This window comes from Artibeus jamaicensis, unplaced genomic scaffold (assembly GCF_021234435.1).
Source record: "Artibeus jamaicensis isolate MK-2021 breed Jamaican fruit bat unplaced genomic scaffold, CSHL_Jam_final contig_1128, whole genome shotgun sequence".
In the NCBI taxonomy this organism is placed as follows: Eukaryota; Metazoa; Chordata; class Mammalia; order Chiroptera; family Phyllostomidae; genus Artibeus; species Artibeus jamaicensis.
The window spans coordinates 2155718-2172830 of record NW_026521220.1 but is presented as its reverse complement, the minus strand read 5'-3'; the positions used below and the strand labels follow the sequence as shown (position 1 = coordinate 2172830).

Here is a 17113-nt window from a genome sequence, read left to right as displayed (position 1 = left end):
CTCTCTGGGTCTGGAGGTCCATGTGGAAAATGGCAGGGGCAGGGCAGCCAGAGTGCAGGTGCCAGGTGGGAGTGACTGCCCCCAGCAGAGTGGGCCCACAGTGGGCGACTACCCTCCAGCAGCCAGGCCTCCCCAAGAGCTGCTTTCTCCCTGAGGCCCACTTCTGGGGGCTCTTTTTAGCCTTAATGACCAATACCTTATTACTCTGTGTTCTAGAAGGGGCTAGCTGTGATGATTAGCCGTCCAGGACCTACGGCTGGGTGAGGATGAACCCCCATTTCTTCTGTGCCCCAAATGTCCTGTCTGTGATGCTCCTGCATATCTTCCTTTGTGACCAATTCCACTGACCCACTTTGTGGATTCTACGCCCTCTTACCCTGATCTTGCCTGGATGGTGTGGCCTCTTTGGTTCTTGGACATAGCGGAGGAGGCAGGTCTCAGCATCATGCAGGGGCATGGGCAGGCAGCTTTGCCCATGTTGTCCACGCTGAGGTAGGGCTTCCCGGTATGTGGAGGCAGGAATGTTAGGTTGGACCAGGGCACATCCAATAGGGCTCCCGAACTGCAGTCCTGTGGTTCAGAGACCTGCAGACCCTCAGAAGGGCACTCCTGAGCTTCGGTTTCCTCCATAAATAGGGCCACTACCTGTCCATTCGCCCCATAAGCATTTAAGGGACACTTCTAGGGCTTGGGGTACACTGATTAACTAGAAAGGACCCATGCCTTCCTGGGGCCCAGAGGCCAGGGAAGTTCATTGTCGCTCCGATGGACTGGGGAGGCTAGGAGGTCTGGGAAGGCTGAGGTCTTAGGAGTCAGCCACATGCAGGCAGATGAGGACTGCAGGTGCATGTGATGGCCTGAATGGACAATGTGTCGGAAGGATATAAGGACAGTAGGGAGCACGGTGGGTCACAGCACCCATGTAGAGGGTCTTGACCCTAAAGCCTTTGGGGGAACAGTCACTGAAGGGGTCTAAGCCAAGGCTGAGTCCAGGGTTGAGCAGTTCTCAGGCATGGCCAGCATATGAGGCCACCTGGGGAGCTGTGGTTTCAGTCACTCAGGCTGCCACTCCATGCTGTGTGATTTAGGAAGTTGACTGCCTTCTCTGAGCTGTCTCTCTACCTGGAAAGCACACAGTAAGTGCTCCTTCCTGGGGCCCATCCCACCCAGGCTCACCTCAGGGCTGGGCTGCAGTGAGACTCAGGGCCCTCCTTCTGCCCAGTGCCTGCTGCCCTGAGGACCAATGTGACTGAGAGGAGGAGGTTCAGGAGCCTCTCCTTGGGACGTTCCCATCTCAGGTCCACTTGGTGCTCTGTAATCCCACTCCACCACCAGACAAGCCGCATGACTGGGCTCCAGGAGCCTTCAGTCTTCACTGAGAATTGGGCGGCCTGATATGTGTCTGGGCCCTGGGCACTCACTGGCCTGCCATGGCAGAGCTCAGTGGCTGGCTGCTGAGTGCTATTAGAAAGCCTTGTGGAGGCCATGACCCCTCAGCTGAGGCTGGAGAGAGACCCCTGTGAGGTCTGCAGGGATGCATGCACAAGCATGATTATAATGTGTGTGAGGGTGAGGGAAGAGGCTAGGAGGCCAGGAAGAGGCCAGACCAGGGAGGACCTCAATGGCCAGGCACTGGGATCCCTCCTCAGCAGAGGGAGCCAGACTGGGTGCTGTGGGAGGCAATGCCAGGGCAAGGACGAGGCCTCAGTGGTGGCTGAGCCATCGCACACTCACACACACACACACACACACACACACACACACACACACGGAGATAGGAGGACACGGTCTGTGTGAAGGCGGCTGTGGGGAGAGAGGAGGGAGCCAGGCAGAGTGGTGAACTAACTTCTGGGGGAGGGTTGCAGGTCGGGTCTCACTTCTAGAGGGCTGGGGATTGGGATTTTCCAGAGACAGGAGGCAGGGGTAAGTCTGAAGGCACTGGCCCTCTTGATGTGCTAACCCTGCAGGTCCACGTGAGGCTGTCAGAGCGAGTGCAGGGCAGGAAGAGAAAGGGCCATCACAGTAGAGGTGAGGACCGCATGGGAAAGGGCAGGCAGGGCCCTGCAGAGCACTGCGGTTGGTGATGCTAAGTGCAAGCCTGCTCCCTCTGTGGGACACAGATGGCCGCAGCAGCCAGGCAGGCATTGTGAGGATAGCGGTCTCCTACTCCCCAGTATCAGCTTGTCCACTCTGGCAGGTAGGGGCATTCCTGGGGACAGGCTGGAACCAGAAGGGAACAGGGTGTGGTCAAGACCACAGAGTTGCTGTGGGACACACGGGCTGGAGTGTGGCTGGGCTGCCCAGCAGAGCCCCCTGTTTCCTCTGGGCTGAGGCAGTGCCCCAGGGCGGGGCGACTCAGGGAACCGTTGAGAGCTGGGAGCCAGTTGGACAGAGGGGAACCCCTGGTGAACAGAGCAGAAAAACTGAGTTGCCCATCAGGGTGGGGAGCTCAAGAGTCTGAGAAGCTGGTCCACCTGCCTTCTGCAGGTCCCTCCCCACCAGCAGCTTTTTGGGTCCTCCTCCCATCCCACCTGTTATCTACAAGCAGCCACCTTGCCCTCCTTGGTCCTGTCCTCTCTTTATCCCCTCCCCACCCAACACTGCACTCGTGGCCTGCCTGTTGAAGCAGCATCTCCCTCACTTCAGTGCTCTGCTCTGGTCCAGGGCCCCAGGTCATGGTCAGGGTTAAGCACACTGGGATATATTTTCCAAACTTGGGGTGGGGTGGGATGTATCTTCTCCCCGGACGAACCCAGTCAGCTGGGGCAAAGACATTCACCATAGAGCCTGTGCTAATATAGTGATTTATTCCTTCTTTACCTTGTGGGTTACCAAGTTCAAAGGGAGGGAAAATAAACTGCCGAAAATAGTAGCCTATTCCTGGACTGTCTTCCCTTCACTTGCTTGTCCCTTGACTTCTTTGGAGCACAGGCTCAAAGCTGTCACCTCTACCTCATTCCCTGCCAGCCCCTGGGCCATGCAAGAAGCTCACTAGCTATGTGTCTCCGAAGGCTTTGGGGAGCCCTCTTCTACTGTCTCCTTGTTTGGCTGCTTGCCTAACAGGGCAAGGCTGGTGGTCTCCAAAGGCCTTGACACCTGCACTTGCAGCGTCTTCTCTTCCGGTTTTGACTCCTGCTTCACTTCAGGCTGTGCCTCTTCCTGGGGCTCCAGCTTGGTGACAGACTTCTTGTCAGAGACAGGCTCAGAGGTCCTTGAGGGCTCAGTTTCCTGGGAGGTCTCCCCCTCTTTGTTGATAGCTGCAGAGAACAGACCCCGGGCCTTAGGCTGCACCCAGCCATGGCTGAGGATCTCATCAATGCGCAGCCGCCGGTTGACATCTGGTTGCAGGATGCGGTAGATGAGATCCTTGCACTCACTTGTCAGTTTCTTGGAGCGAGGGAAGTCGATGCGGTGCTCCTTCTGGATGCGCAGCATCTTCTTGATATTGGAGTCATCGTAGGGCATAGAGCCACAGACCATGATGTAGAGGATCACGCCCAGGCTCCAGATGTCATAGACCTTGGGCTGGTAGGGGATGCCCTGCAGGACCTCGGGGGCTGCGTATGCCGCTGACCCACAGAAGGTCTTGCTCAGTGTCATTCGGCCACTGTCATCCCTCAGGCAGCGCTTAGAGAAACCAAAGTCAGACAGCTTGATGTTGAAGTCTTTGTCAAGGAGAAGGTTCTCGCACTTGAGGTCTCGGTGGACAATGTCCAGGTCATGGCAGTACTTGACGGCTGAGGAGAGCTGGTGGAACTTCTTGCGAGCGTCATCTTCATGCAGAGCTCCCCGGGTTTTGATGAATTCAAGGAGGTCACCCTGGACCCCAAGCTCCATGATGATATAAATCCTGCCATCCGATGTCTCGAAGATCTCATAGGTCTTGATGATGAAGCGGTGGTTTAGCATGGTTAGAATCTCAATTTCCCGGGGAAGGAATTTCTCCAAGAAGTCTGTGGGGGCTTTCTTGCGGTCGATGATCTTGACTGCCACGTTGAACTTTAGGCGCTCAGAGTAAGCGGATTTGACTTTTGCATATGAGCCCTCTCCCAAATTTATTCCCATGATGTAGCCTCGTCGCTTGAGGATGGCAGCATCATCCATGGTGCCAGGAGCACCCAGTGCCTCTGAGGCTGCCCTCTACATCCTTGCGAGACATGGGCCAGCAGTGTCTTCATTTACACTCTGAACAGAGAGTCCTCTGGGCTGGCCTTGCCTGCTGTCCCTGCCTCCTTAGAGGCCCAGACTCTGGGGTGGAACGTTCAGCATTGTTTCCCAAGCGACTTCAGTGGGTGAAGTCATAAAGGAATCCCTAGGGAATGTGGCTCTGGCTTAAGCCACTTGGACTCAGAACCCTGGAAGGCTAGCCACTGGGCTGCAGCAGTCTGAAAGCCCACAGAGAGTGGCCTTGCACTTGGCTGGGACCAAAGGTAGCAGGGGGTCCATGGGGACACCATGTCTCCAAACCAAGGACTGCTTGTTGAGCAGCAGAGCTAATTAGTGCAACCTGTGAAACCCAGGGCGGGTGGTTGTCCTAGCAGGAAACAAGATATACTCCAGTTGGGGTGGTCTGAGGGTTTAATAAGGGCATAATTTGCAAAAGTGGGAGCAGAGTGTAGGAAACCCCAATGGTAGTCACACACTCCTGGAAGAAGGGAGGAATGATCACTGGAACCTGGAAGGGTAGTGTAGAGAGGGCGACCTTGAGGTAGGCCACAGTGACCTCACAGGCAAGGAGCTGGGCAGAAATATCCCTGATCTTTTCTCTTCAGTCCTGGAGGCCCTTGCTTGTGTCCACACAGGTGGCCTGCAGGCCATGCAGCAGGGTGAAGGGTGGAGGTTAGTCAGGAGGAGCAAAGACTCCAGGCCCTGGGGGGGTGCTACCTTCAGGAAGCCAGAACTGTGCCCTCTCCTGCACGTTTGGCTGGACTCTTCACCTCTCTGTAGTTCTCTTTCCTCATCCCAAACCTCACTGGCCTGCTTCTCTGACAGTGATCTGCACAGTGGACAACTGGCAGGGATTTCTGCTTTTGGCTGTGTGTTCCCCTTTTGGGGGTCTGCCCAGACCATAGCCCTGGCTGGGCTCCCAGGGCAGATCTGGGGCTGGGGCAGAAGCTGGATCTTGCCTTGAGTGCCCTCAGCTGCTCCTGGAATGCCCACTGAGGACAGTGCAAGTGGAGACGTCAGCGCTGGACAGGGACCAGTTTCTGCCGGCAGTGAAGCCCTCTGCTGTGACAGCCTCTTTGTCTAGCACCTGCTCAGGGCCACACTGAGGAGCAGATGCAGGTAGGTCTGGTCTAGCCTTAGGTTCAACCTTGGCCATATCTGCCCAGGGGGTATGGGTGCCTTTCTCTCTGATGGCCCTGTGTCCCAGGGTTAAGAGACACTTAGGAGAACCATGCCTTGAGGGAGCTTGAGAGGCCTACTCCTGGGGAGTGGGCCGGTGGGGATGGGTCCTCACCTGCCATGGTCCTCCCTGCTTTCTCTGCTTCCATCTTCACCCTCTTTTACAGCCTTCACACCCTGTGCCAGGCCTCATATACATGGCTGATGGTCCTTTCTTTGGAGAGCTTGCTCCTCTCTCCTGCTAAGAACACCCTATCTGCTGCCCCCCCACACACACACCTTGTTCCCGATAAAATCAGGTGCAAAATCAGTACTTAGAGAATTGTCCCCAGTGGCTTCCCTCTTTGCACATGTGGCCTGATGCGGCAGCAACTTTGCCCAATATTCCTTTCCTTCCTACCCCATTGTGTAGTCAGGACCCTTCCTCCAGAGCCAGCTTTACTACAGGGTCTCTGTAGAATGGGGCTTCCCTGTCAGTTATCTTCGTATGACACTCCTTTAGGCTATTTCCTCATGTTTGAAACATTTTCAGTTGTGTGTGCTGGCGATGTCAGACCTGCGTGTACCTCAGAGTATTGATCCTCCTTCCCAACTTCCTAGAATATAGTACGGGGCCTTCCAGTTTTCCTCACTGCTTTGGAGACCTTCCTAAAGACCACATTAGGGTGCACTCTTGGGCCGTGGACCGGATCTCAGCCGCAGGTGTGCAAGGCGCGAAGACCCTTTGTGTCCAGTCCGCCTTCTTCCATGCACTGCCCCCTGGGCCACTCCCGGCCCCTCCTCTCTCCACCTTTCAGCCCCACTGGGCCCTGCCCCTTTCTGTGTCCGTCCTCTAGGTCGTCCCCTTGCCCCTGCCCCGCCCCCTAGGATCCTGGGCCCTTCGGAGTCCCTACCGCCCAGGTATCTACTCCGAGCCCCACCTCTTTGTTTAGCCAATGGTACACTTCACTCCCTAAGTCCTGCCCCCGTCCCTCCCCTCACAGTCCCGATCTCAGGCCTCGCCCCTTTCGGGCCCTACGGCTCAGGCTCCGCCCCAGCTCCGCCACTGGTTGGCACCAACCGGGAACGCTCAGGCCCCGCCCAGCCTCGGAGCTCACTGGCCTGCACGGGTGTCGAGGGCGGGAGGCGGAGCCTCGCGGAGCGGAGCAGGACGGCCGCCATCTTGCGCGAAGCAGGAGTCCGAGCCCGAGACTGTGGCCGAGGCTGCGTACCAGTCCGCGGCCCAGTGCAGCCACGGCCCAGCCGGAGCCCTCTCTCGCCGCCTCTTCGTATCCGGCCCTGTCTCAGGTCCCATCCCGGTCCGGTCCCCCGACCCTCAGCCAGGCCCAGTCTGGCCTCCCCGCGGGGTCACGCGGCCGCCCCGGGGACGATGAACGGAGGATAAATGGTGCCCAAGGCAGACAGCGGTGCCTTCCTGCTGCTCTTCCTGCTCGTTCTCACAGTCACCGAGCCGCTGCGACCAGGTGCGCGGCGCGGGGGGACGGGGCGTGCGGGGCAGGGTAGTCCGGGACCACCTTCCACCTGGCTGGGCCGCGTCCTCAGAGGCCGCGGCATCGGCCGCCCTGGACCGTGCACCCCGGGAAACCATGAGTTTACCTGGGCTCGAGCGCCTCGTGCACCATGGAACTTAGTTCTCGAGGCGTGTTGCCTGAGGGTGCACGTCCGTGGAGCACTACGTGCTTGAAGGTTGACGGAAGCGAGAGTGATGGAGTTCTCTCGCCCGGGAGCTGCGCTCTGGACGCGCCCTCTTTGCTGGTCCAGCGGCTGGGGTTAGGCTGGAGTGCTGGGGGTCGAGAGAGCATCTCGTGGAGGGACCTGGTTTCCCTTGCTTCCGCCCAGCAGTGAGTTGGTGCTGGCGTCAATCCCTGGAAACCCCTCCGCTGGACAGCGGTGGCCGTGTCGCTTATTGTCAGTGAAGTATTACACTCGAGAAGTATTCTGCTCAGAGACCTGCCCCTAGGAGGTCACCCAGCATCGCGAGCGGGCCTGTCCTGGGACAGAGACTGTCGCGATGCCCCGCAGGTGTGTCACAGTAATAGGAACCTGGACAGTGCCAGGTTCTTAGGACTGCTCCTTGTATTTGATGATTAAATACCTTTGGAACTCTCCTTGGAACTTGTGTTTCCATAAAAAAAGCCTGTGGTGGGGGGTCAGAATCATGGCAGCTAGAAGGTTCTAGACAATTTTTCTCTAACTACTTTCTCTACCCCTTCTCCTCTGAACTGCAGCAAAAAAATCAAATCCCCAAATGCAGGGCCAGTTTGTGTAACAGGAACAGGAGACACAATGCTGGGTCCCACAGTGCTTTTAGGAGCCTGTGACAATGTGATTTATATATTTTTAAAAAATTGTTTTTAGATGGGAAGGGAGGGAGAAAGAGGGAGAGAAACATCAGTGTGTGGTTGCCTCTCATGTGGCCCCCACTGGAGACCTGGCCTTCAACCCAGGCATGTGCCCTCACCACAAATCGAACTGGGACCCTTTGGTTCGCAGCCTGTGCTCAATCCACTGATTGAGAAATCAGCCAGGGCTGATTTCTTTTAAAAATAAGTAGAAAAATGAAAAACCTTGTAGGTTAAAAAGTGTCCGCATATAGGCATTCATTTTTATAACAATGCAATGGAAAAGTAGGGCTTTTTTAATTGGATTTTTTTAAGAGAGAGAGCGATTTTTGTCGTTCCACTTATTTATGCATTCGTTGGTTGATTCTCGTGTGTGCCCTGACCAGGGATCAAAGTGGCAACCTTGGTGTATCAGGATGACACTCTAACCAACTAAGCTGGGCTGCCAAAGTATGATTATTAACATTTTTTTCTTTTATTAATGCGGGAAGGGATTCATGAAGGTGTAAGTGCTCAGGTCCATCTTCTGTGAGCACTGCCAGGCCTCAGTGGATGAAGGCAGGTTGGGAGCAAGGCTGTGTGCAACCCTCCGCTGCGCCCTAGCCAGGCTCCTAACCCAGACTCGCCAAACCTCTCTACTCCCCAAGGTCTACCTGGTGGCCAAGGCCCTGGGCCCACACTCAACCTGGAGTCTCTCCAGTGATACTTCCCTGGACTCCCTGAGTAGAGCTGCTTGCTCACTGCTTTTGATGTTCTCTGGGCAGCAGGGTGACGAGTTCCGGGACAGCAGCCTTGGCAGGAATGGAAACCAGGAAAAGGGCCATCTGTCTAGGACAGACATCTGCTCTTGGGGAGCAGAGCCAATGGATTGTGGGTTGTTGTGATTAGGTCCTTTAGACAACATGTCTACACCTGTAGAGAGGTGAGACATCATCCTATTCTGGCTCCTGGGTCCCAGTTTTGCGCATCAGGTCTCTAGACTCTGAGGGGTGAAGCCATGAATCACGCATGCCTGTCCTCCTTGGGGTGCCTCTGGTTCCAGGTCCAGCATCTTCTGCCTGGATGATAGAGGTGATGAATGTTCCCAACTCCTTTTCTATCTGTCCACATATCCTGCCAGCTGGCCAGCAGCCATTCAACAAGCATCTCAGTGTTCAATGCCTGCCTGCCCATCACTAGGGATACTCAAATGGAGAAAATAAGCCCTTCCCTCTGGGTGTGCCCTTTGGGTGTGGAAGGAGAGATGAGGTGTAAATTAGTCTGGTGGCAGAGATGATGACCATTTGTATCTATGAAGCAAGGCAGGGCTTCACGGAAGACATCGTGCTTAGGTCTGAGTTGGGGCAGGGAGGCAGCTCTGGCAGAGGCAGCAAAGTTACCCTTTTCGTTTCAGGACTCTCCAGATCAGAACTTGTTAGTGGCCCCCAGCGGTATCTTGCTCTGCAAAATTGGGGGTTCCTACTGGCTTCCTGACTTTGGGTGGTGAGGTTACATCTCATTCCAGGCCAGATGTTCTTGTGTGCTGTGTGCTCTGTGTCCTTCCAGTCAGGGGTCCCCTGGCTGCCATTCTCGAGGGGGTGCTCCTTTGTGTGCTGTGTGCTCTGTGTCCTTCCAGTCAGGGGTCCCCTGGCTGCCATTCTCGAGGGGGTGCTCCTTTGGTCTTTGCCCGCATTCTTTCTGTTGCAGTCCTGACTTAGACGCATATTTGGGTGTGAGGAGGGCACCAGTCAGAACCTGTTTCCCAGGAAGGAGGGAGGGAGGGAGGCGGGTGTGGAGGGTGCCCTCTGATTTCTGCCAGGTGGAACCCTTGACAGGGACTAAGCCACCTTTGGCTGTTGTCTGATGCAGGCCAGGGCATGAGACCTTTTACAGAATGGGGGCAACACGAGAGTGCTGAACTTGACCTTTTGCCACAATTTCTTTTAAATACATGTCTGATACTGCTTGAGACTTTGTTACATGCCACATGCTGTTGTATCACCCACACATGTGTTGATTAAGTGAACTCCAGTGGTCCCTGTAAGGTAGATACTGGTATTAGCCCTGTTTACAAACGGGGAAATTGGAATACGGGGAGCTCATTAAGCTAAGAGCTGAGATGAGACCCGGTCCTGTAACTCTGGCCTGACCCCACCATGTACCTTTCTAGGGGCTTGTGTAATGTCCTGCTGTCCGTATGCCTTGCTGTGGAGCCGCACACTGCTTCTGTTCTCCCAATGGACTCCAGCAGTGCTGAAGCTTTTTCCTTCTGAATAATCTGGTCTGAGAGATAACTATAACCCTCCCCCCAAATTCCTGTTGTGGTTAATTGAGCACAATGACTAACAAAGGTGTGCATTATTATGTCTGTGGTGAGAAAGAAAGGTTGGGGGTCTCTGCCAAAGGACGACAGATAGAGGGGCAATTAGGGGCCACTGACCGTGATATCATGTCACTGACCCTTTACCTGTATATGGAATGCAGCATCAATTGCTGGCTCTACAACTGTTTTTCTATCATCAGTTATGAAAGAAAATCATGCCACAGCTCCCTCCAGGCTGCCCCCACCATATGTAGCTGAGAAAACATTCACCTTCCCTGACTTATCATGTTCTCGGCTGAGGTCCCCAGCCCAATAAAAGACGTGTGTTTGGGCAGGCCTCCTGGTGAGGTAGGCTGACTGGAGCTGTGTTCCTTGGGAGAAAGAATGCCTTTCCCTACTGGGAGGGGCAGGTGACTTATATGAGGTCACATAGCTGGTGAGCAGCCCAGCTGGGATTCAAACCCAGGTGAACCGGCTCCTACTTCAGGGTTCTTTCTCCTTGGCCATTAGGGACCCTCAGGGGCCTGCTGGGTTTGCTGAACTGGTAAGTCCTCAGTGAGCTGAGAAGTGGCTGGGGTTACCTTACCTCTGGAGCAGCGCACTGGTTAATGAATAGAAAGTGTGGATTTTTTTAAAAGATTTTATTTATTTATTTTTAGAAAGAGAGGGAGAGAAACATCTCTTGCGTGGTTGCCTCTTGTGTGCCCCCCACTGGGGGCCTGGTCCACAACCCAGGCATGTGCCCTGACTGGGAATTGAACTGGCAACCTTTTGGTTTGCAGGCCCACATTCAATCCACTGAGCTACACCAGCCAGGACAAGAGTGTGGATGTTTTATAAACAGAAGTGGCCGAAGCTTATGGAAGTAGCTAGAAAGTTGAGCCTGCACCTAGGCTGGCCAGGTGCCTTTGAGTTTGGAGCTCTCTCCTCTACACCCTGCCACCCTGTAACACTCTACAACTTGCCTGGCTAGCAGACTGGGCTTTGGGCTTTACAATTTCATTCTTTTTTGTTGGAAAGTAGTGTTAACACTTTCCAAGTTCACTAGCTAATAATTGTCTTAAAAACAACAACAACAACTAACATTTTGGGGGGGAAATAATCTCAAACTTACAGAAAATTTTCAAAAATACAGTTAGTGCAAAGAACCCTTGAGCGTCCTATACTAGATGTACCATTGTTAGCATTTTATTTTATTTACCTTACCCCTCATGTGTTGGTACTCATGCTTAGAAATGTGTGCATACACGTGATTGCTTTCTGAGCCATTTGGCAGTGAGTTGCGTATGTCATGGCCCTTTCCCTCCAAACACGTTGACCACTTCAGAGAGCAGGAGGAGGCTCCTGGTACTTAGTGCCCCTGAGACGTATGGTGATGCCCCCCCTGCATTCACCCTGTAACAAGCCGTCACTGTCACCTGCTGTGTGCCAGGCATGGTGTCAACCACAGTTGGGGTTGAGGGCACAGGATGTGCTTGTGGTTAAAGCTCCCGTTGGCCCAGGTGGCCACTAGTCAGGGTTAGTGTTTCGGTTGGTGGTTCTAGTCTTAGGAATGAAGAGTGTGCTGTTGTTGTGCACTTTGGCAAATGCACCTGTACCTTCTCGCTCCTCTTAGGCTGTGTGTTTGGTGTTCCTTTGGTCCAGATCGCTCTTGCCTGCAGCCTTGCCCTGCTTTCCAGGCCTAGCCCCTTGGCACTGTCTTCTCCCTGCCCTCTCCTGGCAGTTCTGCAGCGCTTAATGAATGCACTCATCATGGGAGATGACCTAGTCGTGGGCCCTCCCGCACACATGATATCTTACCTCTATCCCTCTCCCTCCCTTTGGCATAGGGATATACCTAGTAGATTCTTGACTCTTAAGAGGAATGTGTCAGTGACAACACTTAGGACCTAGTAGATAGCAAGACACTGATTACATGTCTTTCCCTTGGTGTGCTACTAGAGTGTTCCCTTGTCACATGTGCTTTTGTGTTTTGGTTGCTGAAAAGCTGGTGACCAGACCCTTCTTCTTCCTGCAGATCAGGTCAGTAATCCCAAGAGCCTACTTTTGGGGCAACAGTTTGCTAGAGGGAAGGATGGGATCATGATGTGGTTTTTATGTAACACCGATATTTTTGTTTTTGTGTGATTTACCAATTGACGTAGGAGGTTTAGCAAAAGACAGTCCTGCTGTTCTAAGATGGGCCACAGTCTGGGTGGGGCAAGTCCAGGGGAGGGTCAGTGCATGTTGGCAATGGTCAGAGTACAGTTGGCTGGGGACCCAGAGTGTCCTGGGGCTTGTAGCCATCGACCTGGGAGGAAGGAGAGCCCAGGCCTGGCGTTAACTTTCGTGAGCTGTCTGCACGTAGCAAGTGGCTACACTCTGGTCAAGGGATGCCCAGTATTGTGGTTTGAGAACATGGACCCAAGAGCCACACTGCTTGGTGTCAGGTCTTTCTCTGCTACCCACTCTGGGACTTCTCTGTGCCTCAGTTTCCTTATCTGTAACTTGAAGATAACAGAACTTCATTGAGATGTTGTGAGAATTAAAATGGGTAGGTATAAAGTTGAGAGAAGTGTCTGATATAAAACAAATGCTTCATAAAGGCCAACTGTAAATGTTATCCATGAATGGATATCAGGGAGTGTAGGGACATGTCCTTAAACTATAAGCACAACTCTGCACACACACACAGGGCATATTTATCAGGAGAAGGTCCTGTTCGTGTGTCATTGTCCCCCCCCCTCCTGCCCCCCAACCCCGACAGCAGAGCGCAGTGGCCTTCAACATTGTCTGATACCTAGTGCTGAATGAGTCGAGCCATTTTTGATGGTCTGGGTGGGGGTGGGGTATTAGCTTGTGGAGAGCCACCAAACAGCCGCAGCACTTTGGACAGGGCCAGGATTGTTCATAGTGATATGTTTTGCTCTTTGTCACGTTCATGCTGTGCCCCCTGGGCCTGGTCTGGCACAGAGTGGGCACTCAGAAATGAGTTATTGAGTAAATGCACAAATGGCTATTTATATTTTGACATAAAGAGCAATAGCTCCCTTAGCCAGCAGGCCTTGCAGCTGCCCCTGGGGTGGGGGCGAGGATGAGGGCCTTGTGGCTCACTGCAAGAATGCCTATGGAGGATTGGGGGGGGGGGTGCTGCAGGAGCCAGCTGGCCTGGGCCTCACACTGCGAGGAGCTTACTTCTGCAGATACGGGCTGAGCTGAGAGGTGAAGGCAGGTGAGGGCTTCTCACAAACATGGATCTTCACTGAAGTTCTCTAGACACCTAGCCTGGGGTTCGGAGGGCCTGGGGGCTCTGCAGTTTGGAGCCCCAGGGCCTGGTTGCCTCTCTGATGGACTTTCCTGGCACGGAGGCTTTAAGAGCAGACTGCCCCCCGCATGAGGAAGTGACCTGCCTTTTCACAGGCCATTGCCCAGTACAAGCCTTGCTTAAGAGGTGACGGTGAAGCACTGTATGCACTCTTCTCTTGGCCTTCTCCCCTCTTCTTACCTGGTGTGGCTGTCTCTGAAGCGAGCCTGGATTGGTCATTGTCCCTAGTGCCCCTGTGCTCTTCCGGTCCCTCTCTGTGGGCTGACTTTGGATCCCTGGCAGGCAGCCATTCGTTTGATGAGCTTCTTGTCTGTCTGGCCTCAGCTGTGGATGGCTGTGTGTGAGGATGTAGCTGAGAGCAGAGCCCCACCAGCTGTGCTGGGCCAAGACAGCATCCAGGCCTACCTTGCACTCCCACCTTGTCTCAGAAGTCTTGTTCCCTGGGGGACTTTCCTTAGGACAGGGGTGTCAAACTCCTTTTCACCGGGGGTCACATCAGCCTTGCGGTTTCCTTCAAAGGGCTAAATGTAGAGCTCCTTGCCCCATAATTAAGGAGTAATTACATTTATACAGTCCTAAAATTATATTCAGCCCTTTGAAGGCAGCCGCAAGGCTGATGTGGCCCCCGATGAAAAGGAGTTTGACACCCCTGCCTCAGGAGTTCATTGCTGTGGAGAGCATTGCCTGGGGCTGCCCAGGGCATTGGGTATGGGCAGGAACTCCTGCAGAGTGCATCCTGGAGGGCCAGTCAGGAGACATGAGCTTCCAGGACCCCTGCACACTGAGGTTGACATCAGGTCTCCTGGTGCAGAGTCCTTTCGAACATCACTGGTCACCTCTAGGGACCGTGGGTGGTTCGGAATCTGTACAAAGCTTTCTCTTAGGGTACAGAACAAGGGGACTTAGAAGTACCTGAAGGGGACAAGGCTCGCTTGGGGCTCAGGCTTGTACTGCAGCCCTTAGTGGTTTGCTTGGCCACCCCTGGGAGGGGGAGATCAGATTTCCCTCCACCCTGTTGGTGTGAAGGGTGCATGTGCAGACCATCATGGTGAACCACAGTGAAAGCTCAGGACAGTCAGGACAATGTTCATGCAGAGTATTTTATGTAAATGGAATTAATACTTTTTATATGGTTTTTTGATGTTTTTGTTTGACAGTGTTTCAAGGATCTTTGTAAGTTACCTTAGAGACCTCATACCAAACTTCTCATTCACCAGAGGCTGCACGTTAGTGAGATTTGCATTAGAGATGCTGTAGGCTGGAGGACCCAACGCCTGAAGTGCACGAGCAGTGCTGTCAGCGGACTCCCCGACGCTCATGGGTTTGTCTCACTTGAAAACTGGATCTGCAGTAACTCCAGTTTGGCCTCCTGGTTTTTACATGTCTTTGTACTATAACTCAGATTTTTGTGCTTATTTATCTAATGGCTTCATTTCACCAAGGGTAATTTAGAATCAGAGTGGACATTTTGGGGAACTTAGACATGAACAAAATTAATTTTGCCTTGACGGCAAAATGAAACCAAATCCTGAAGATCTCATGGTCTGCATTTTTTATTGGTATGAGGAGGCCTTGATTCCAATAATTTAGATTTCAAAGCATCTCTTTTCAGAGTAAAATGGGGTATTTCATTCTTTTTAAATTTTATTTATTTTTTAAAAAATATTTTATTTACTTTTTAGAGAGGAGAAGGGAGAGAGAAAGAGTGAGAGAGAAACGTCAATGTGTGGTTGCCTCTTATGTGCCTCCTACTGGGGACCTGGCCCTCAACCCAGGCATGTGCCCTGACTGGGAATCAAACCAGCGACCCTTTGGTTCACAGACCAGCGCTCAACCACTGAGCCACACCAGCCAGGGCTCATTCTTTTAAAAAATTTTTTTTTTACTTTGGAAACAGCTTATACCTACAGAAAAGTTGCAAAAACAGTGTGAACTCCAGCCGTGTACAGTTCACCGAAGTTCACCAGTTAACATTTGCCTCACCGCACATTTGCACAGGCTCTCTGTGTGCATTTGCTAATGGCAAGGCCATCCTTACAAACAGCACAGTTACCGCACTTCGGAAGTTAAACATCGGTGCGGTGCTCTCAGCCGCGTCCTCACATCACCAGCTGCTCATTTACAGCAGTGTGTGTTTTCCTCAGTCCAGGAGCTAATCTGGGATCATGTGTTGTATTTAATTGTCCTGTGCATTTAACCTTTTAACATCGGGAACAGCTCTCTAGCTTTTTTTGTCTTTAATACTATGGACATTTTAAAGAGAACAGGCCATTTTATAGACTATTCCTCATTCTGGGTGATCAGATTGAGTTGGTGCATTTTTGGCAGGCATTGAATCCTCCTTAGTACATGCACTGCGAGACGTAGCCTGTCATTTTGTCCCAGGAATGGCCATATTAACGTTGGTCATGGTACGGTGGCTTCGGCTGTATTTCTGTACTGGAAAGATGCCTCTCCCCCTTTGGGATTGGCCAGTACCCAATAGGGAGATAAATAGCCTCTCCCAGATGGTTTTACGCATCTGTTCATGATTTTTGCCTGAATCAGTTACCACTGTGATATTGTTAAATGATGATTTTCCTTACCATTCTTTTAGTAGTCGTCTGCTATAAAAAAGAGCTTTCTCTTTTTATTTTTAGTGTCTGTATGGATTCATGGGTTTTCTTTGTATTCAGTGTATTATATGGTCTGTTATTATCGTTCAGTTTGATGATTATGTTATAATTGATTTGGACAGTGGAAACCTCGCAGACTGGCTCTGTATCCTTCTGACTGTCCCCATCCATTCTAAACATTCCTTATCCAGGCTCATCTCATGTCTTTCCTGTCCCAGGCATCTTTCCATGGAGCGCTGGTTCCTTTCAGTGGGAGGTGGTATTTAGGAACTAAGATTTTTGGCGCTATTAGGCGTGTTTATAGCTATTCGGATGTGGCTGCTGCCAGAGCTTTCAGAGCAGCGGGGTCTGCGCACCTGCGCCGTCTGCCCGCTCTTGTGTCTGTGCGCCTCTTCTGCTGTAGCTTCATACTGGTGCAGTTCTGACCCAGCACCACGGGGTCTTCCTAACTCCCCCCTTTTCATATCTGTATCTCTCCTTTTCTACAGTCATAAAACTGGCTTCCATCAACATCAGGAGATTTACTCATTTGCTTACTCCTGCAGTGCACACAGAATACTTTCAGGAGTCGTGCACCCATTACCACTATCAACAGCGAAGCAACTGAGTAGAACTTTGGGGGTTTTTTCCAGCTCTTTTTGAATTTAGACTGATGGTATGTACTCAAAGTACTGGGTCAGAAATCTGCTTGGATTAGTTCTCTCCTAGGTAGGTCCAAAACCGTATTGATTTGAAACCACTTTTATTAAATAAATAATATTGAGAGAGGTATTTATTGTAGTCTCATTTTTATAAAAGGCTTCTATTTATTACAGTAATTTTTAAGGAAATATCTCATTTCAAATAGGTTGTAATATTTTCATCAGTGAATTAAAAACATTTTTCGAGTAGATATTTATAGTTTTAACTTGTCAGCTCTCATTAGTATATATTGCTATTTGCATAAAATATTTTTTCCAGTTTTGTTTTTGTGGTAGGAAGAGAATTATGTGTCAGTAAAAAGAAAGTCCAAGTAAAATTTGTAAGCAGTTGCATTCTTTAGATTTGGGGTATTAATAAATACTATTAATTATTTTATTAACCCTAATATCTTATTAAAGTTTCTTGGCCCCTCACCCAAGGATATGTTTATTGATTTTAGAGAGAGAGGAAGGAGGGGGTGGAGAGAGGGAGAGAAACTGTTGATTGCCTCCCATACATTCCC

At 51.9% G+C, this 17113-nt stretch overlaps 2 protein-coding genes across 5 annotated transcripts in view; one reads left to right on the top strand and one right to left on the bottom strand.

Annotated features, from left to right (window-relative positions):
- Nucleotides 1-2991: 2991 nt before the first annotated feature.
- Nucleotides 2992-4356, bottom strand: LOC119046239 (testis-specific serine/threonine-protein kinase 1-like). Its single transcript, XM_037141184.2, has one exon. It carries the CDS (start codon nucleotides 4102-4104, stop codon nucleotides 2992-2994), a length of 1113 nt encoding a protein of 370 aa, XP_036997079.2. The 5' UTR covers nucleotides 4105-4356.
- A 2102-nt stretch (nucleotides 4357-6458) lies between these two features.
- Nucleotides 6459-17113, top strand: part of DGCR2 (DiGeorge syndrome critical region gene 2) — a 73843-nt gene continuing 63188 nt past the window's right edge. For all 4 annotated transcript variants that reach the window (XM_037141656.2, XM_053664815.1, XM_037141645.2 and 1 more), the window contains exon 1: nucleotides 6459-6809. In XM_037141656.2, coding sequence (XP_036997551.2) covers nucleotides 6731-6809 — 79 coding nt within the window. In that variant the 5' untranslated portion in view covers nucleotides 6459-6730. The remainder of the gene's footprint in view (nucleotides 6810-17113) is intronic.